The 22,635-nt window shown below is 39.5% G+C and overlaps 2 protein-coding genes across 11 annotated transcripts in view; one reads left to right on the top strand and one right to left on the bottom strand.

Moving 5' to 3' along the window:
• Positions 1 to 22,635, bottom strand: part of ska1 (spindle and kinetochore associated complex subunit 1) — a 283,761-nt gene that overhangs the window by 144,960 nt on the left and 116,166 nt on the right. The gene's annotated exons all lie outside the window — the stretch shown is intronic.
• Positions 1 to 22,635, top strand: part of LOC126407387 (kelch-like protein 25) — a 148,215-nt gene that overhangs the window by 63,937 nt on the left and 61,643 nt on the right. Inside the window, exons 1-3 of one of the 8 annotated variants that reach the window (XM_050072234.1) lie at positions 1,589 to 1,618; positions 2,328 to 2,404; positions 2,586 to 2,784. The exons of 3 other annotated variants lie outside the window; for them this stretch is intronic. In XM_050072234.1, the coding sequence (XP_049928191.1) occupies positions 2,739 to 2,784 (46 nt within the window). In that variant the 5' untranslated portion in view covers positions 1,589 to 1,618; positions 2,328 to 2,404; positions 2,586 to 2,738. Of the gene's footprint in view, positions 1 to 1,588; positions 1,619 to 1,752; positions 2,405 to 2,585; positions 2,785 to 3,462; positions 6,075 to 22,635 lie in introns of those variants that run through there. 4 more of the 8 variants (XM_050072238.1, XM_050072233.1, XM_050072235.1 and 1 more) reach the window with 4 other exon arrangements.

Genomic DNA, 22,635 nt, shown 5'->3' with positions numbered 1-22,635 from the left:
AACAAAAGCGTAGACCAATTTTTCTGCATCTTTTCGGGTCAGGATGGGCCTAATTTCCGCAATATTACGCAGATGAAAAAACTCAGTCCGTGAGGTTTGTTTTAAATGAGAATTAAAAGACAAATTTTGATCGAATATTACTCCGAGGTTTCTTACGGTGGTGCTAGAGGCCAAAGCAAAGCCATCTAGAGAAACTATGTCATCAGATAAAGAGTCTCTGAGTTGTTTGGGGCCAAGAACAATAACTTCTGTTTTGTCTGAATTTAACATCAGGAAATTGGTGCTCATCCAGGTTTTTATATCTTTAAGGCAATTATGAAGTTTAGTTAATTGATTACTTTCTTCTGGCTTCATCGATAAATACAACTGTGTATCATCAATGGAAATTCACAGAGTGGCTTCTAATGATGTTACCTAAAGGAAGCATGTATAGAGTAAATAGGATTGGTCCAAGCACAGAACCTTGCAGAACTCCAAAACAAACTTTAGTACGTAAGGATGATTCATCATGCACGTAAACAAACTGAAAATGATCAGATAAATAAGATTTAAACCAGCTTCATCTCCCCACAGAACATGACGGTTGTATTTCAGCCTGCATGCATGTGTTTTTTAGCTGAACATTATTGAAACAAATCAGCTAATGTTGCTGTAGTGAAAACTTTGCGGAGTGAGATACCTGGCCAGGCAGGTAACGTTTTGTCATGTTTTATCTCATAACAGCATTGATTACATATGGCATGTGCTCTCTCTGTTGACCTGTATTTTCTCAGAAATTGAAAATATGTCCACACTGCTGATTTATTTCCAAGTAAATAACATTATCATCATCCACTTTCTTTTAGCTGCTTTCCATTATCTGTTTAACAGTGACACAGAATTTCAAAATAAAGACGTAACCTGAAGATGATGATACAGATAGCTATTTTCACTTTGCATCAATGATACTGGATAGTTGATGATTAAATTAACATATGGATCCAGATCAATGGATAGTTAGACCCCTATTATTCAATTTGTAAATTGTCAGAGAATGAAAAATATAAAATCATCTGATGTCATCTGAATTCATCCATGTAATTCCTATGGTCTAAAACTGCCCAACAGAATGAGTTAACATGAACAACTTTATCCCAAATTCAAAAACTAGAGTGCTAAAACTCTAATTTGTGATGTCATAGGTTATTAAGTCTGGAACTGGTATATTCTTTGTTTAAAGGAGACCTATTATGCTTACTTTCAGGGTTATGTAGTATGTAATATTGGGGATTTATGTGCTTTACTGTTCAGAACACATTATTTGTCTTGGACAGCTGATTGCTGCAGCACCTCTGTCTGAAACGCTGTGTTTGGGCTTATGTCCCGGCCTCCCCAGCAGCCCAGTCTGCTCTGATTGGTCAGCTTGCTCAGTCTGTTGTGATTGGTGCGACCCTTAGAGTGTCTATCTGAAACGTCACACCCCTTACCCTATCTGAATTCACCTCCAGAGGCTGCCGCAAAACAACAAGCTGTGGCTGAGCTAACGACGATGGCCGTCCACCATTATCAATATCAAACACGAGCCGATAGACTCCGAAGCACTTTTGCGACAAACACTGGAGCAGGACATTTAACAGTGGTAAGTTTTTATTTTGTTGCCGTCTTATATTAAAGCTATAACATGATAACTGTAACTTATCTGACATTATGGTAACAACTGTATGTCTGTCCTCTGACTGAATGAAGTTGGAAACGTCTGCTGCAGAGTACAAAAGGTTTCTAACAGTGTAGTCAGTTACTACATAACGTGGAAACACCAACAGCAGCACTCAGCTGTTACATGACGTGGTGTAAAGAATAAATCCTTTTTTTACCAAAGAAGGCTTATCTATGATCAGACTAATGTAGCTTGTATTGGGTAATAATACCAAAGTTATTATAAATTCTGTTACTAACACATTCCCTGTTAAAACCACAAAAGTTTTAACCCCTGAATTCATCAATTTTACCACAGCAGATTGAGATGACAGATTTCTGTATTATACAACAACAAATGAATAGAAATAACTGATACATTCAGATGTCGTAGCTGTCATGTTTACTGAAACCATTCTACGAAAATGTAGCTGCATTTTATAATCATCTTCACCTTGTGTTTGTAATCTACAATATGTACAATGTACCAATGTGTCACAGTTTCTCCACATCATTTATATAAAATCAAAGTTTCATATTAAAACACATTTTGCTTCCTGGATCAATATTTGTTCCATGCAGTGATGTTGTCTCCTGAGTCTTTATTTGCTTACTTATAAAACAGTATGCCTTGTGTATTTTTTACCTATTAGGTTTTAGGTAATGGACCAGATTCCAGTTCATCCTACATGTTTGATACACCATCCAGGCCTGGAGCCTGACTGTTTGAGTATGTTTTTATGACATGTAATGAGATACAACTGTGTAAACTAAATTCTGAAAACTAAGGTTTCATTATACCAAAGAACCCACTTGTCTTTTGTCAAAATTAATTAATATACACTAGACAGATGGATAACACAGCAGCATTTTATCTGCAATACTAATAGTGTCCAGTTCTTTCCATTCAGGTGTCCATCCCGTCCTGTGTTGGATACGCCAGGAGTTTCCTGATCCGGCTGGTCACTGTGTTGGCCTCCAGCTGCCCCTTGGCTGAAGAGACGTGTAAGGCAACCACTTCCTCCTTTGAGGGTCTCTCATACTGGGATGCCAGGTCCTTTGGGATGGGGATTTTGGGGAAGACGAGCCTCATCAGGTCATCTACAGTCTGTAAAGTATTGAATTTAAATATTGATTTCCTTGTGTTTTTAATTTAAGTGCTTCCCTGAATCCACCTTTCTTGTATATATTTCAAGTGTTGCCACAACTATTTCATATTTTTTATCTGATGGTATTATGTTGGTAGTAAAAAATAAAATTTACAAATTACTGCATGTAGGGTCTGTTTTTACAGCCTTTGCTGAGGGTAAAACTAAGCTAAAAGAATACATTTTTGCTCAGATTCCTCTGTAATAACATAGTCACCAGGGTTATATGTTGAGTCATGAAGGTCTACTAGCTCTGTTTAAGTTTCTCCCTCTTTCTCCTTCAACTCAACACAAGGTCTCGTACTTGGTCTGAAAACTATGCCCTTTATAAATGTTGATGACAGCCAAAAGTCCAAATGAAAAAAAAAAGTGTATGTGTTTCTATATACATATATATATATATATATATATATATATATATATACATGGATACATTTGTTTGTTTTTTTTTGCTCTAACTTTATAACAAAGTTAAAGGCATGTGATAATTCAGTACTGTAAAATATTTCCAGGTACTGTATCTCAACACAAAAACACATGTAATTTCTGTGTTACATACCTTTACTTCTTGGGCTGCTGTACAGGTGTGTGCTGATAACCACCATCTTTTGAGATGCCACAGACTGTGTGTCCACAGAGAAAGTTTGTGAAGGGTCCGTGTGGCATCCTACATCCTGGAATCTGGCTGTAGTGGAGAGGTGTTGGGCACCAGGGCCCTGCTGTGATGAACTCTAAAAGACAAAGGAAAATTAAGTTTCTTAAACTGATATTGCACCAAATGAAAACAGTCAACATTAGGGATGGGTATCATGAAGATTTCATCCTCTGTCCTGCTCTCTCTCTCTGGTGATGTGATTTTTTTTTATTGTATTTTTATTTAATCTTTATTTTATCAGGCAGTCTCATTGAGATCAAGATCTCTTTTACAAGAGAGACCTGAGAACAAGGAACATTCACAATCAGCAGACAAACCAACACACAACACAACAAACAAACAAAAACAACAAGATATAAAAGGAATTAGCAGAAACAGTTACAACAATCACAGTAAACATCAGGCAACAGAGATTTAAAATCTCCAAGATGAATGAATATCTCAAGTTTAAGGGCAGATTGCAGTTCATTCCATTTAAAGGGAGCATAATATCTGAAACCAGTTCTGCCAACATTAGTGCGTGTATATGGAATATCTAAGGTTAGATAGTTACTGGATCATGTTCTGTTGTTACTGGATTTAAATGAGAGAAGAAATGTGAGGTAATTAGGAAGTTTCAGCAGTAGAACTTTGTAGATGAATAACATAAGATGGATATTTCTTCTAGACTGTAATGAAGTCCAACCAACCTTTTGATACGAAGTACAATAATGAGTGCGAAAATTGTCATTAGTAGTGAAGCGTAATGCACTATGATACACAGGGTTTAACTGCTGAATAGTTGATGGGGCAGCGTGACAATACAAGATGTCCCCATAATCAAGGACAGACATGAAGGTTGACAGTACAATGATTTTTCGGTTGGAGGGAGACAAACAGTCTTTGATCCTGTACAAGAAGCCCAATTTTATTTTTAGTTTTTGATTTAACTGTTGAATGTGAATCTTGAATATAAATTGCTGTCAAGCCAAATTCCTAAGTATTTGTATGAGTCAGTGAGAGTAATGTGGGTGCCATTTAAGGTCTCGATGGCAGGATAGTCAAGAATCACTAGTGGTGGAAGTGGAGAATACCAAGTATTTCGTTTTTTTCTGCATTTAAAACTAGTCTGTGGCATCAAAGGCAGTCTGTAGATGAGTCAGGGCTTGGGATGGGGTAGAACTGGGGGCATATAAGATACAATCATCACCAAAAAAGTGGACATTAAAATATTGATTTGGGAGAATTATGTTATTAATGTATAATGTAAATAGCAATGGTTCAAGGATAGACCCCTGCGGCACCCCATTTCTGATAGTGAGTGGACTTGATTGAGTACTGTCAGCGACAGTTCTGTCAGTGAGGTTAAGAGTGGAACAAGTTAAGTGAAGAAATATCTAAGCCTATGGACTGTAATTTATGAAGTAGAATTTTATGAGCAACAGTACCGAATGCTTTTGAGAGGTCAATGAAAAGAGCAGCACAAAACTGTTTATTATCCAGGGAGGAGACAATGTTATCTATGACTGAAATTGCAGCTGTAATTGTGCTGTGACCCGGGCGAAATCCAGACTGTTGTGGCTGAAGTAAGTTTGATGAGTCGATAAAATAGCGTAGTTGATAATTGACCAATGATTCCAGGATTTTTGCTAAGAGGGGAAGTTTGGATATTGGACGGTAATTGTTGAGGTCAGAGATGTCACCATTTTTATGTAGGGGAGTTACAAATGCGCTTTTCCAAGGAGGTGGAATGATGCCAGTCAAAAAGGTTTGGTTAAAAATGTGAGCTAAATGTGGACTGATTAAATGGGCCGTTAGATTTAGAAGATATGGCTCAAGATTATCTGCACCAGCATTTTTGGAAGCCTTTGACCTACGTAGAGCTTTGAGAACATCTGTAATATTTACTCAAGTAAAAGAAAATTTAGGGTGAGAAAAGGTTTGTGAATTAAGGACTCCCTCTGGTGGATAGTTATGGCAAGTGTTTACAGTTTGATTTACAGACAAATTACTATATAAAAGACCAGACGAGAGGAAGTGATTATTGAAAGTTTCAACCATGGATGATTTATCAGAAATATGACCAGATGCTTGTTTGATTTGTGGAGGGTGATGAATTTTTAAGAGATGCTATGGTTTTCCAGAATTTAGCAGTCATCAGAGGCAGAGAGAGCTGAGAGATAATAATTAGATTTGGCCTTTCTGATCATGCTGGTGCAGATATTTCTTTTTTGCCTAAATAACAACCAGTCTTCAGGGGTGCCGCTGGATCTAGCCTTGGACCAGGCTTTATCTCTGCTAGTGATGACATTGGAAAGTTGTGGGAAGAACCAGGGACTGTATCTGTTTTTTATTCTGTGTTTTTTGTAAGGGGCATGTCTGTCAGCAATAATGTTAAAAGAATATGAGAAATGTTCCAGTGCCTCAGCAGGGTCGGTAATAGAGAAGATGTCATTTATGTTTGAGATGGATAAATCATTTAGGAAATTCTGGAGATTAAAATGTTTGTAATTTCTTGTGGTGATATGTTGAGAATGAGATTTAGGAATTTTGGTGTTTCTGATACAGGCAATGGGACAGTGATCACTGATGTCAAGAGGAAGAACTCCAGAAGCAGGGTAATTGTGTGTTTCGTCTGTTTGTAAGAATAATGTCAATTAAAGTGGAATTGGGTGGATTTTTTTTAGATTTGGTCTGGTGGGTTTGACTATAAGTTGAGTGAAGTTGAGCTCAAGGCACAATTCTTTTAATCTGTTAGAGCTGTCAGAGAGCCAGTCCAGGTTTAGATCTCCCATAACTATTAATTCTGAGGAGGCGTACTTAGAAATGATCTTAACAATGTCATCCAGAGCATCAACATGAGCAGAGGGGGTGGCGATAAATACCAGTAATGATAACATGAGTGTCCTCACCAAAACATAAATCCAGTGCAATATATTCAAATTTTTTGGGTACAGAGGATGATGACAGTTCGTAAATAGTGAGACAGTCATAAATTAGAACTCCGCCTCCCTTGCTTTTACGGTCACATCTGAAAATAATATAACCATTGATACTTATGTTGTTATTTTATATCTTGGAGGAGAGCCATGTTAATATAATCCATTTTTGGGAGCAGGCTTCTGATATTCAGATGTAGTAGACCGAGACCGTGACGTGGTTTTAAGTCCTGAGATGTTACAAGTGTAGTATGGTCTGCGGTGGTAGCAACGGGTGAACAAGTAGGCACAGTAGAAAGAGGAGGATGAATTAGATTACTGAATGAGATGCATGATGGTCGACTACTGTGTCTAGCTAAGCGGTCTACCGGACTGCTACCATACCTACCCTCTGGAAAACTGCCACCATACTCCCCGTACCCAAAAAACCATGGCCCGCTGAATCCAACCACTATCGCCCTGTTGCCTTCACGTCCATAATAATGAAGTGCCTGGAGAAACTGCTGTTGAGTACCATCCTGCCAGTCATTGCCCCACAGCTCGATCCCCTTCAATTTGCCTATAAGGCCAGAAGGGGCACGGAGGACGCGGTGGCCTGCCTGCTGCACCTCCTCCTTCAGCACCTGGACACTCCAGGTCACTTTGTCAGGATCATCTTTGTGGACTTTGCGTTTAACACCATCCAAAAGCATCTGATGATCCAGAAATTACACCAGCTCAACACCCCCTTCTGTCTGATCCATCTCATCCACAACTTCTTAAGTGACAAGCTGCAAGTGGTGCGAGTGGGCACAACCACATCATCAGTAATCAAAACTAACACCGGAGCACCTCAGGGTTGTGTGCTAAGCCCATTCCTCTACACCCTCTGCACCAATGACTGTACCAGCCTATCACCCACTACCACGTACCTCATATACTCAGATGACACAGCCATCCTTGCTCTGCTTACAGACAACAACTCTGTCCTGGACTACCACAACACCATTGCACACTTCACTCAGTGGTGTGAGGATAACCATTTCCATCTCAATGTTACAAAAACAAAGGAAATAATAATTAGTCCCCCCTCACCTCAGCACTCCATCCTCATCAACAACCAAGCAGTGGAAATAGTTGACAGTTTTAAATACCTTGGAATAACATAGGACAATCAACTCACTTTCAACCAGCATAACAGTGACATTCTCAAAAGGAGCCATCAAAGACTGTCAGCCATCCGCAAACTGAAAGGACTCTATGTTGCCCCCCATCTCCTCCTGCTGCTGTATCAAAGCATAGTCCAATCCATCCTCCTGTACTGTTCCACCTGCTTCTTCAACATGTTATCTGTTAAAAACAAGGCCAAACTCACACGCATAACCACCACAGCTTCCAGAATAATTGGTCTCCCCACACCAAACCTAACAGATTTAAACAACAGGGCCATAACACATATTGCAACCTCAATAGAACAGGACATCACATGTCCCCTAAACACCCACCTCACCCCTCTCCCCTCAGGACGCAGATACAGAGCACTGAGATGCAGAAGGGCTCGCCTTGGGAAAAGCCTGATCCCTGCTGTCATAGCAGCCCTGAACAAAAGGCCTCACTAAACAGGGCAGAGTGTGGACTATGTTAAGTGTGGACACTGTTTTGTTTGTCTGTTTTTCTACTGTGTGTTTCAAAATGTGTGTCTTGTTCTGTTCTGTCGTGGACATTGGGAATGGAGATGGTGCTGTGGATTTCCTCAAGGGGACAATAAAGTATAAGTCTAAGTCAGATTTACAGATGACAGATGGTGTTATGACCAGCCTGTTATGGTGTGTGAGAAGGGCTAAATTTTTGAGTCCAAACCAAAATATTTCATATCCTGCAAGCAATGGGGAGAATGGGAGTGCTGTGTGTATGATTTATAACAGGGTTTTGTGAAACAGAATGACAGATAGTGTAATGGACCGGACTCACCGAACTTCAGTAGTGCTGCAGAGCATTGGTGGATTTTAGAGCCAGTTGCATATTAATGGGGAGAAGACATGATCCGAGAAAGTTTGGGTGAAGGCCGTCATTTCTGAAGAGATATGGGCGGTGCAGAAAAGTGTTAAAATTGTCCACAAATGGAATATTGAGTGAGGAGCAATATCCTTTCAGCCAGACATGAAGTTGGCACGCGCGGCTGAACTTTACTGTGTGCAGGTAACATTATTGCTGGTAGAGAGAGGAGGGGCTGTTTGTCTCAGCCAGCAGCTAAGTTTAAAAGTATCTGCCCAATTTTATGATAAATGGCAAACTAAGTTAGTCTACATACAGACAGCTGTCATTTTAGCGTATTAGTATTAGTAACAATTCACTATCAGCCAAACTAGCGTGCTGTCTGCATCAGCATGTAAGACATAACGTTAGTGTCGGAGCATATTGAATATCGTGTCTACGTGTTTTCTTGTTCATGCTTACTGAACACATGTATGGATAAATTATTGGCTTCTTACTCGCTAAGGTTTAATTTCACTTACAGTAACGATTGTAGCTGCCGTAAACTCGAGTAATTTTTGAGTTATCCTCACTTTGTTTCCACCGTGGCTGTTCGGCTGTTCACAGATTAGCGTGTCGTGTACTGAAGGCATGTGCGTGTATGTGTGTGTATGTGGAGCAGTTCAGCCCCAGCACAACGCAGATGAGAGGCTGCAGGGTGATAATGAATTAAACCAAAATGTGTATAAGTACTGATAAAAGAACATACTGTCAGAGGTTATAAATACTACACTCTTTCATAATTTAGCCCCGCGGCTAATTTAGTACCGGATTTCGGTGCCCATTCATAGTCAACATGTAAAATGCTAAACAGTGTTGTCCCCTCCCTGTAAAATCAGCAGACCAAACATGTGTGTTCAAACACATGTAGAGACAGACACACACACAAGGTCCTTTCATAACACAAATATCTCCTCAGCTGCATAACTCAGGCCATAACTTTAACTTACTGTACGCGGAGTAGGAAAAGCATTTCAAAACAGTAGCTTTGGTTAGCCAGTTAGCCGAGGCCTACAGCTATAATACTCAGAAGCCAATTCACAATCAAACCCCGAGTACTTCCGCACATTTTGACAAATAAATACAGGTCTTAATTGCACCCCAGGTCTGACTGTTGCCTGTCGGCTAAAAGCTTGAGCAAGTGGCAATAGCTGCTTAGCTCGGGCATCACACATAGAAATGTTTCAACTTTTGTCAATATGGACATGCTGCACATCTTAGCTCTGTAAGATTCTCCACAATTCAGTCATTAAATTCATCTTACTGACACCACCCAGCTAGCAGTTTAACTTACTGTACGCCGAGTAGCAAAAGCATTTCAAAACAAGTTAGCCGAGGCCTACAGCTAAGCACTGGGTGTACAGCCTAAGGTTAGCTCCTACAGCCATCTACTCCACACTCCAACACAGTTTTTTAACACACACACACACACACACACACACACACACACACACACACACACACACACACACACACCATCAGCCATCGGGAGCAATTTGGGATTCAGTATCTTGCTCAAGGATACTTCGACATGCAGACTGGAGGAGCCGGGGATCGAACCGCTGATCTTTCAATTAGTGGATGACCCACTCTACCTCTGAGCCACAGCCGCCCCCAATAAATTCCAACCACTTCTTGGTTGTTCCTTTGTCCTTTGGCAGTCCAAACAAGGGTAATTTTTGGTCACAATGAAGAAAGCAGTGTCTCCTAGACATGATATCTCCTCAACAGCTCCTCAACGATTCAAACTGCAGCCTCTCTCCTCCGCCTCTGCTCAGAGCAAGTGTGTTTGGGTGTGCAGCTCAGTGGCTGGCAGGCGGGCACTGTGTGCCATGGTAATTGCACATTGTTATGAAATAACTTCGTGGAAATAAAGGTGGGAAATTCAAACAAGCTGTTTCAGGCATGTCAGGAGCTGTGTGTTTGTCTGTGGGGAGACAGAACTCCCTTTAGCCTGAACTTTTTTCCTTTTTTTTTCTTTTTTTTTACTTAGCAGACCTTATAGAGGCAGAAAAATGCTATATAACACACTAAAGAAGAGGGAAAACCCCAAAAAGCACAATTGGTCGCCTTTAAGACTACAACAGAATAAAGCTCATTTGAATATAACAAAGAAAACAAATATTTTGTGGGCTCCCATTCATCGTTTATGGAGCAGCTCCAGACTTTAAACCCCATGACAACACAGTTGAGACTTCCTTCTCTGGTTTCTGGTTTTGACAGCGACTAGCTCATGTTCACTAATATTGACTGATCTTTCCTCAGCCATGGAAATAACGTATTGGAATTCTTAAATTAGGTGACGTTCCCCTTCACAGCTTTCAGCTTTTTCATGTGTGAGGATTTTCTCCTTGTTTGTTCTGTTTCATATAGTTATATTACAGTTGGGTTTTGTGTTGTTGGTTGAACATATCAAGATACTTGATGATGTTACCTTTGGCTCTGAGAAACTGGTGGGCATAACTGACATTTTAAAACATAAGTGGAAGGCCTAATGCTTATTGTATTTTGTATGTGATCCTGTGAGAAAAGAAAACCGGAGCTTGATGCCTCTCAGATGGAGCATATCTGGATACTCCACTATCTGGCACAAAAACCATACAGGTAAACTTGTGACATTATGAAACTACCATTTCAACCGAATTTTTTATGTCGCCACGCAGGAGGCATTATGTTTTTGGGTTGTCCATCCCTCAGTCAGTCCCAACTTGTAAACACAATGGGCCTCATTCACTAATATCTGCGCAGAAATGTTCTTACTCTCCGCAAAAAATAAGTACTTGCGCAAAATCACTGTCGGATTCATGACACGTGCGTACCGGCCAATTTTGTTCTCACCACGTGCGTATGTTAGTAAATCAGAACCATTCTAAATTGAGAGGCACGTGTCCGCGATCTGCAATCAGCATACTACCACGCCCCCATTTCTCCATATAAGGAAACCGCTTGCCTAGAGTTGATTCATGAATGAAGGAAGCGGTTACGCGAGGAGAGAAGTAGTAAATTTCACAGTTTGTTAGAAGCGATGGCGCCGGGTCTTACAGGAATGCCATGGGTCATTGTAAGATTGTGGAGGACACAGCATGCCAGGATGATCTTGCACACCTTCTCAGGGGCATAAAGTAGTTTGCCACCGGCTGGATCCAAACACATCCAACGGCCCTTAAGCACGCCAAAAGTGCGCTCTACGGCGTATGTGTGGGCATGTATGTTATTATAGCGCACCTCTTGAGGGGTTTCAGGGTTTGCGTATGGTGTCATCAGCCATGTTTTAAGGCCATATGCCCGGTCACCCAAACAATATAACATTTTAACATTAACGGAATAGAGACTTACTGAAAATACTAACTAAAAACAATTGAAATAAAAGACTAGAACAAAAGATGCTCACCAACAAGCCATCCACTTCTCACAGCCCCTGCCTCCAAACGCATTCCCACTGTACTGTTTTGCAAAATAAATGAGTCGTGGGTGCCTCCTGGCCAGCGGGCCACAGCCTTAAGGATATGGCAGTCGGCATTACAGATCATCTGCACGCTGATGGAGTGATAGTTTTTCTGTTCATGTTATTGTTAATATTTTAATTGTCACAATGATGAGGGTGAACGTGTGTCAATTTCATGGTAATTTAATCCATTTGGGCAATATATTAGTAAATTAATTATTTTAGAAAATGTTAATTAAATCTCTTTTTCATGAATGTGGTTTTATAGGCTCTGCATGTACTTAAAAGGTATGTTTGCATTTTCTAAGTCAGTTCGGCCTTCCTCATTTGTGCGTACGCATGGTCTGAGGCAGTTCTAAATTTGTTCGCAGAGTAAGAACAAATTCGGGTAAGAAAATATTGATGAATCCTGGATTTGTGCGTCAAACGATCGTACGCACAGTTTAAGCACAGATTTGTGCATACGCACTGTTTGTGAATGAGGCCCATTATCTTAAGAATGCGTGCCCCCCTCAATGTATATGGTGACTACTGCCCTGTCAAGCATGCATAAGTAGGCCTCAGTTGTCTGGGTGCGCAATGGTGAAGTGCGCTGGTCTTGTCATACAAAGTTTGATGGGGTGTCAACTGGACAATCTGGAGATATTTGCATCTTGAAAGCAAATGTGGATAGACAGGGAGAAACAGAGAGCTCTGGTCCTGCGCTTTCATGTGATATGCGTTTCATTTCTGTGCAACCCTGCATTTGTGAGTAATCCATCCACGAGTAATGTGTGTGTTGTTATACATAATTTTAGTGTAACTTTATCATTTTTTTTCCCACTGTGAAAACATTGGACAAGTGCTTGTCGGAAAGCTACGGTTCTGCTGTTTCACGTGATATGCGTGGCTTCTCGCTATGACGCACAGTCACAGAGAAAATCCATAGAGAAGAACAGGTGTGAATTTGGACGCACTATGCGTCGTTTGGGCCCTTCAGGGAATGTCTTTAAATTTGACTCAGATTTGACCATACTTGGACTGAAGAATAAACAAATTAGAATTTTGTCGTTGAAGGTCAAAGGTCAAGGTCAGTGTCCTCACAAAATATATTTTTGTCCATAACTCAAGAATTCATATGCAAATTATGACAAAACTTCACACAAATGTGTAATAGGATAAAATAATAAAGTAATGGCATTTTATATCCAAAAGGTCAAAGGTCAGCAGTCACTGTGGCATCATTATTGTCTGCATAAAACATTTTTCTGGCCATTATTCAGTGTCATATTTCAGGAACGGAAGGGGAACTATTTGGTCAGATACTGAACTGGTGACATCTTGAGTGTCCACCTTGAAACTGTGCTGATTGTAAAGACTGTGCTGAATTGAAAATCCTACTTCAGTTGCAGTTTAATATTGTTTCAGCTTGGATTTGAAATGATTTGACATTTTGACATGTTCAGGAGGTGGAGTAGATTTGAGTAAATCATTTAGAAAGAGAAACATCAGTTTTTCCACACCAAGTCCGGCAAACATGGGCACTGATACACTGACTTTTGGTCTGTTTTCAAGAAGGCTGAACGTTCATCCGATATGCTGCTGTCTGGGCACCGTTTACACAAGTTCCTTGCTCAGTGTCATTCATCTCAATTTTTACTTTTAATGACACCACATGGTCACAGATTCTTGTAAATAAAGGGCTGTTAGGGCTTAAGCTATCTGTCAACAATAGGAACTTTGTTAAATATAACTGGTGTTTAAATGACATTTCTTTGTAATAGACTATACAACTAAGCTACAAAAGAGCAAGATAAAGACAGCACATTCGTGTGTGGTATTTATTGTACTGCACTACTTTGTGCAACCAAAGACATATCAAAATTTCAAGCTGTTATTATTAATGTATGTGAACCTGATGTTTGACCTGACTGTTTTCTAGGCTGTGTGAGTGGTCGTCACCAGCAGTTAATGTGGAAATAGAGTATTCTTTTGCTTTAAATAATTAAGAAAGCCAAGACAGAATGCTTCAGTGAGAAGATAGCAGAGAATAAGAACAACTTGCGGAAACTATGAAACAGTCAGGGTACAGTAAAAACACACAGCCTTAACCTGGATGTAGGAGGCACAGTTATATCTGAAAAAGTAGCAGGTAACTTAAATATTTATTTTACATCTATTGCCAGCTAGGGATGTAACGATTACCGGTAAAATGATGAACCGCGGAAAAATTCCTGACGGTTAGTATTACCATTTCAAATTTTAATAATCATTAAAACCATGTTTGATTACCGCACTTTGAAAAACTCAGGGTGATACTGCTATTGCCTGGAAAAGCAGCAGTAGTAGTCCCTCAGACAGGCATGCGCAGTTTGCAATGTTTGGCCTCTGAAAACATGACGGAAGGCACCGAAGGCACCTGCAAGGACAGTGCTCCGGAGATTTTTCCCCGTCTTAAAGGACAAAGTCTGAAGTCTGGACATATTTTGGATTTTATAAGGATGCTGAGGGGAAACTAATTGAAGATAGTCACCCTGTCTGCAGAAAATGCAGAAAAAAAGTCTCCGCCAAGGGGGGTAACACTAAATTTGATGAGCCATTTCCGTGACCACCACCCACAACTATACAGCGAGTGTACCTGTGCCTGGTACACACTACACAACTTTTCTGCCCGTTCTTAAAGTCACTGTCACATTACACGATTACAGAGTCAAAAAAAGTAAAAAGTAAAATCGTGACGTGACTTGGCCGACAGACACGACACACTACACGATGGTACACATCAATTATCCCCGGTCGTCTTTCACGATGTGTGTGATCTCATCTGGTTATTCTTGTCCTATTTTTATTACTTTTACTATTATTTCAGTCACTGTGTCTGTTCATGTGCCAGCCGAAATGTTGTTGTGGTCACCTAAAAAACGCCAGCAGATGGCAGGAGCTACATTTGAAGTGCCATATGTAAACATACAAGTCACCGAATCCTCCACAACAAGTTCCTACACGTTTCACAATAAAAGCCTATTTAGAAAATGGAGGGATTCTCTCAGCCGAGGTTATAAGGGGCTTTTAATTTGAAACAAATACAGGAAGCATTGAGTTTGAAATGATGGCACGATGCATTATGAAGCCAACGGGAGCGGATTAAAAGTAAAAATATCAAGATACAGAGGGAATGATAAATAACAGCCCTTTTATAATGTAGTCTGTTTCAAATGAAGCTGGTAGCCTCTGCAGTTGTGGTGAGTAAAAGCCACTATTTTTTAATTTTCTTACTTTATGTCCGCCTCCATTATGAAGAAATAACATTGTTTGCTTGCTTGATGCTAATGGCAGTACTCAGCGGGTTGTTGCCCTACAGCATGGCAGCAGCTAACTCTGTGTTTCTATTGGTCAAAGTGACGGCTGTGATGGGAGTAATCGTGAACGACAAAAACAAAATCAAACATGCTAGACTTTCTGTTAGACAGAAACTATATTTTGCTATTTATGTTATTTGTGTTTCGAAATAAAACTTGGTTAAATGATTTCAGTATGTGTATAAGTACTTTTTGAACATTTTGAGCACATTTCAACAATACCGCGATAATAACGATAACCGTGATAATTTTGGTCACAATAACCGTGATATGAAATGTTCATACCGTTCCATCTCTATTGCCAGCACAGCGTTAAATAGAATTACCGCCCCGTGGTTGTATGCCTCCAGGCACCAGTCAAGTGTCTCTTACAGCTGACATCCATGTGTGTGAAAAACATTGAAACATGGATTCCTCACACACACAGATCTATACAATCAGCACAGTTTCAGGGTGGACACCCAAGATTAGTGTCACCAATTCAGTATCTGACCAAATGTCTCCCCTTCTGTTCCTGAATTATGGTGTTGAGTATTGTTCAGTCAACTGTTTTATGCAGAATATTATGATGCCACAGTGACTTTTGACCTTTTGGATATAAAATATCATCACTTAATGGTTTTAGCTTATACAAATTTGTGTCATGCAATAAACAGGTTTCAAACTATTTTGTGATATAAAAGTTGATGGTAATGACACCGTGTACATTTGATTATCTACGATATTGAAAAAACAATGCAACCTGACATTGAATCTCCCCATTTTAGTTATTTTCTAAGGGCAGACTTTTACACATACTGCCATCAATAAATTGGTTTCAAGTTTCAATTATAGTAATAAAGTGTTTGTTCAACCAACAATAAGCCTTTTGTTTTCATTCCTTCAAGGGTCATTCTGACTGATAAAAATATAAATTCTGTAATACCGTGATACCGCAATATTTTCTTAGATGGTTACGGTACGGTACGGAAAATCTTATACCATTGCAACGCTACTTGGCACACTTTGAAAGAACACATATTACATAGGTTCCAAATGAACATTTGATATCTAGGAATTCACAATACACAACCACTGACTGACTGTGTAACAATCTGGACACAAGTAGCATATTGACCATAGTGGTTCCAGCCAGGTTTCAACTTAGTCTTGCACAAAGTCCACCCAAGTCACATGACCATACTGAATGACTGTTTAGGACAACATGCAATTTACATTTTTTATGCCTACATGTCTTATCATTTAACCACCAATTTCAGTTATTGTGGGCTGTGATTTGCCAACAAATTGAAAGTGATTTTCATTTTGTGTCAATGTACAGTATTTTGATTGTAGAGCTAATACAGACACCAAGTACTGCTCTTTGTTTCCATCTGGTGGTTAAAAAACACCCCTGTCCCAACTGTTCTGTGGAAAGTAGAAGGAAGCATCTAACAGGATGACTCTTCACTTCCTGGTCAAACTGAACAGGTGACGCATTGCTCATATTGTCAGTTTGAGCTGAGGGAAAATGTGCCAAAGATGAGTGTGAGAGCTCTATCAGTACGACAACCCTGTTGCTTGCTTACCATTCTGTCCTCCCTCGTGCAATAATCGTATTCTGCTCTCATGAATCTGGGGTTGACTTACAGATTGTGTTCAGATTTGTTTTGTGCTCTCTCAAATCTATCGGCTTCAATATGCCTACCATAAACACAAACATAAAAGCACAGATGTTGCACTGTTGTTCATTTAACAGAATCCAACCACACTGAGGTTCTTGTCAAGCCTGCATTGTGATCTGTGAAAAATACACACACTTAACACCAAACAACCCGTGACAGAGCTGTTGTGGCTCTGGTCTAAAACTGCATGTCAGCATATGTTAGATGGATGCCCACACACATACACACACAAAAGCAGTGTTGAGGCTGCTGAAACAGCATTTCATCTTATCTGTGGTGTGTTGAAGTCTGCATGTGTTCATCTGCCTGTCAAGATGTCTCACAACAGGTCACTTTGTCTCCAAGGCCAAGTTTCTTTTCCCATGGATGTGACGTGATGTTAATGCTGCTTACCTTTAGTTGCTATAGGCTGTTTGTCTTACTATTTGTCCACTTAGTCTTATCTGTCAAATCAGATTTTAAGAATTCTGTTCTAAGTGATAGTTTTCATAATTGGTAAGAGATAATACTACAGCTGTTCACCCAAACCAGTAACATTCCCAATAAAGTATATGTGCATGTTGCTGTTGCTGGCTGGAAAGGGTCAAAGCGCTGGGGTAAAACGTAATTATATTAATAAAAGAATACAAGGAATCCCCTAGTTCTAGATGACAGTCTGTTAATAAAAAAAAGACAAAAGATAAAAGAAATAATAAACAGGAAAGCAGAGGAATCAAACCATGAAAATGGGGGTGGTAACTTTTATAACATGAAATAACTATGAAGCTAAAATCCTGCCAAAACTACACAAACAAAACATGTTTTACAAATGCCCTATGATCCACTAACAAACACAATGTGCTTTGCAAATGTAAAACATAATTAACAAACTAATGCATTTTGTTTTGCAAATACAAAATGTACCTATCACACAGCATGCCTTACAAGTACAAAAAAAAAATCTATCCTATAAGTACAAAAAAAATGTCTTCTACAAGAACTAAAACAATCTCTTGTTTGAGTACAAAACAGCCCCTTGTACAAGTACTAAACAATCTGTTCTACAAGTACAGAAATTCCACCGTGAATGATATGAAGATTTCCTTACAAATGTCTTGACCTCCACAACAGCAGGAGGCGCTATGAGACAATTTGAATGCCTTGGGAGGAAACCACTGAGGATTACAGCGCTGTGCCCCCGGCCACTGAACTTGAGCTCTCTGCCGTGTTTGAGTTGTAGGAGCTGGCTGGTTGGAGCCTTTGGGACATTTTTTTGTGCATGTGTTGGACAAATAATATGGCCTGCTGTCCATTGTACTGACAGACTGTCCAAGACCCCAGTACCTCAATTTTTGGTGAGTGAAATTCTATTATTTTATTTATATGTTAGCACTAATCAGCAGGTGTCATTGTTTGCATGTTTTTGTAACTATGGTTGTTTGTCTTGCATGTTAGCTTAGCTCGCTATCAAGCTAACTTGCCTGTGAAGCGGCATGCCCCAAAGTCCAAACGTAATACAGAAGTGTTTGCATTTAGGGTGATAATACTGTGTGCAAAGGTCGTCTAAGGGTTATAAAATAAAGCTTCACCATGTTACTTAGCTAAAGTTATGCCATGTTAGTAGACTCACAAGTCAGTCTTTAGACGCTTTGCTTAACTAAAGACTGACGTCTTTCTCCCTGATTTCATGTTTAGATGGGCAGATAAAATTTCAGAGTTTAAAAAAACTCCCTACGTTGCAGAACCAATAGTAAATCCGCAGGGCGGTCCTTCGGTGGCTTGTATTCATAAACATAGTCCGACTAGAAACACGTGTAGAGGTACAAAATGGCTCAAGTCACTGTAAGTCCTTCATTTCCACAATCTTGTGGACTGAGCACACATTTGATAAAATGGAGTTAAATCTCTCGGCATCCATTTTCAAGCTCTCTGTGTGTTTGTTTCCTTGCAGACGAAAAAAGGGGGAGCGCACATTTCTGGGAGGGCGTGTCCTTTTCAAAAATGCAAGAGGCGTTGCTTTGTTGCCGGCCGTTTTCTCCGGTGTGTTAAATACACTTTTGAAAGGAGTGTCCCCAGACTATCAGAAGGCGGAGATCTCTTATTGTCTGGTGGCGAGACTACCATGTTAGTGATACATGGGTAACATTAATGTTAGACTTGGGAGGGTAAAAAGTTGGGAACTGTGTGCAGTTACAATAAGGTGTATGTGTGCAACTTAAAAATATTAATATCACATTTCAGCATGGTTCAAGAAATAACGTTATTCTAGCTACATGCTGCATTTTTGGTTAAACTGGAGTTGGTTATTAATGCTATACGGCAAGTTAACGTAAAATTTTTGATGGTCCACAGACCAAGACTTTGTTATTTTTATTAACATTATTACAGAAACAGGAGATTTAAGGATATGACAATCCAGAAACTGTGATTGTGAGCGGCTGTAGGCTCACACTTTACACTTATGTAACGTTGACTGTCACCTATGAAAAATAAGTGTAAATGCAACAGATAGAATATGAGGACTGTGTTGTCCACCAGCTAAAATAAAGTGGTGACCTGTTGGATATGAAGAAATTTAAGTTGTAATGTTTTCATGTAAAAAAGGCTGTTAGGGACGTAACCTAACACATATACTCCTTTATATATCTATTTGTCTGTGTAAAATTTTCCTCTAGGTGATGCAGACAGGCTGGACCAGTGGATGGTCAGCGTGAGAAGACAGAACCAGACTCCTTACAAGGCTTCATGTTTGTGCTGTCAACACTTTGAGAGTGATCACTTCAGCACTGACCTCAGGATACAAAGACCTTTTTATATACTTTATATAGAATCAGCAGTGTATTGGGTGGGGAGAAGGGAAACTGCATGGACATCCTGAGTTCTTAAATGGGTTGGGATGATATTGCCAAAAAAACAAGTGCTTTCACCAGTTTGTTGTTATTCTCTTTCCCAATCAATCAATCAATCAATCAATCATCAGCCCTATATCACAAGTCACAATTTGCCTTAGAGGGCTTTACAGCATATGACATTCCTCTGTCCTTTGGACCCTCCCAGCAGATAATGAAAAACTCCCCTGAAAAAAACATTTAACGAGGGAAAAAAACGGTAGAAACCTCAGGAAGAGGACGAACAGACGTGCAATAGATGTCGTACAGAACAGATCAACATAATAAATTTGCAGTAATCCATGTGACAAAATGATACATAAAGAGAGACAGGGAGAGAAATTGAGACAGAGCTAGAGAGAGATGCAGGGCATACAGTAATGATAATAGCTTACAACATTAATTTAAGTAATAATATTATAATAATAGTAATTGTGGTACAATATGTTTTAAGTATATATTATTGCAATATTTTCTATCTTTCCTTTATTAGAACATTTTAACCAACATACAACCAGCTTTTCAATAATCATCTCAAACAAACAAACAAAAACAGTGACACAGGTTAAGAAATATTTTCCTTTTTGGTCAAATATAACTTCAGGTACAAGTATTAAATAAGTAAAAAAGGCATACATAAATAAAAACATGGATAAATAAAATAGTTCTTGGTGGATAGCATTTGTGGGTAATTTCTTGAATAGACAAAAAAGTAAAAATATCTCCTGTGGAAAATTAACACAGGTCTTCGGGACGAGCCCGCCAGTGAGTGTTCGGACACGCGGACACGCGCCTCGTCAGTTTCAAGCGGCACAGTGCAGCCGTGAGAGCTCCGCAGTTAAGTTTAACACGGACAATTAACAACTTTCTCCTTCTCTCTTTTGATGTGTGTGCGTGAATGATTAAGGTGAGAAGCTGCCCATGTTTCACTTCCTCACATCGCCCAAGCTGTGAGTTGCACATTGTGTGTGTGTGTGTGTGTGTGTGTGTGTGTGTGTGTGTGTGTATGTGTGTGCGCTGCTGATGTTACACAATGTCAATCACGCGGCGCGGTGGGAATTTGACCGGCGTTTTAAAGTGGCATATTTTAGACTGACCGGCTGGTCGCAGGTCATGGCCGATCAAGTGAAAACCGGCCCGATTCCGAGCACTGCCGATTTATCGGTCCAAGTCTAAAAAAAGCTCATAAATCATTTCTGCTAAGGGCTAAAGGAATACGGGTCCATGTCATTGGTCCGACAGCCCATTGGTTCGACATCCCATTAGTCCGCCCTTACTACAGGGCATCATGATGATTTCGGAACAACGGGACTTCGGAACAATGGGTTTAATATGGTCGGAACAATGGGATGTCAGACCAATGGGCTGTCAGACCAATGGGCAGACCCCAGGAATACAAGGCTCAATAGAGCTGTGACTCTAGGTCAGCCTGGCTACAGTGCTGAAAAGAAACCTAGGATTGTTCTTATTTTCTTCTATTAATGATGAGTAATAGTTTGCTCTGGCATTGTGGAGGGCCCTCCTGTACGTTTTGAGACTGTCTTTCCAGACTAAACGAGATTCTTCCAGTTTGGTTAATCGCCAATTCCTTTCAAATTTTCGCGATATTTGTTCTAATTTTTGGGTTTGGGAGTTGTACCAAGGAGTGAACTTTCTTTGCTTCATTAACATCTTTTTAAGAAGTGCTACAGAGGCGAGTGTTGTCCACAGCAAGCCTGCAGCACTATTGACAAGATAATCAATTTGGGAGAGTTTAAACAAGGGTAGAAATTCCATTTCATTGTAGGGGGGGCAATAGACAGAAATATTTCTGTCTATTGTAGGGGGGACAATAGACAGAAATATTTCTCAAGAGCAATTTTTTGGGGGCGCTAACAAAGTTGCAGTCAAATTTACTGTTGTAACACATAGAAATGGAACCAGCATGGTCAAATGTATTCAATAATTATATTAAAAGTAATAATAATGATTAGAACAGCATCCCTTCTCAATACAGTAGCCCCACCATGCTGGTTATTTATAGTTGTAGGAGAGCAGCAACACCTGTTAACTGAATTAAAGCTAATGTATGCCTAATTGGATTTAATTTTCCCAATGTAGCAGATTTATTTGTTTTACTATCAGTGTAAAAAAAAAAAAATCACTATGAAGGATTTTTTTTAATGAAGTCTTCAATTATTTAAAAGATTATAAACAAAACCACACTATGACAACGACTTTAAATGCAGGAAAAATATTCTTGGAACTTAATTGTTTAAGGTACGTTGATTTTAAATACAGAAATATTAAAGTTGCCATTTACAAAAGTTAAAAATTTTTAAAAAAAAATGGTACGAGAATTAACTATTGCCAAGTGCTGCTGTGTGCCGGTGTATGTGGACACGGACCAACCAAACCACTGTGAGGCGGATGAGATTGGTGGTATTTCAAGCCCTTTCAGTAGCAGTACTTGAAATGCTGAAAGTATTTAATCCATGACAATACATACACAACTGTTTTTTTGTGCTTTCTGTGCAAATAATTCACACTGTAACAGATAACTGAGTTATGTGCTTTTTACTTTTACTTTTTTTTAATAGTCCTGTTTATTTTAACTATATATTTGTAAATACTCGTTAAATTTCTATATTTTCACTTATCTTTCCACTCTTGCAAGGAGCACCTGTAACGCAAATAATTTCCCCTCGGGATCAATAAAGTATTTCTGATTCTGATTCTGATTATATTTACAGGGGAAAGCTTCAGGAGCCTTTCTTACCAGTTCCGAGTGGGAGTATCAACAATTCAGCAATTGGTTCCTGAAACCTGTGCAGCAATCTACCAGGTTTTAAAGGAGAAATACCTGAAGGTATGTGCGATATGAGGTTTATAGTGCTGTCTGCTAAAGTTATCAGGGGTCTGACATATGAAACT

The sequence above is a fragment of the Epinephelus moara genome, chromosome 20 (genome assembly GCF_006386435.1).
Source record: "Epinephelus moara isolate mb chromosome 20, YSFRI_EMoa_1.0, whole genome shotgun sequence".
Lineage (NCBI taxonomy): Eukaryota > Metazoa > Chordata > Actinopteri > Perciformes > Serranidae > Epinephelus > Epinephelus moara.
The sequence above is the reverse complement of the archived record's forward strand: the minus strand, read 5'-3'. Positions and strand labels throughout refer to the sequence as shown.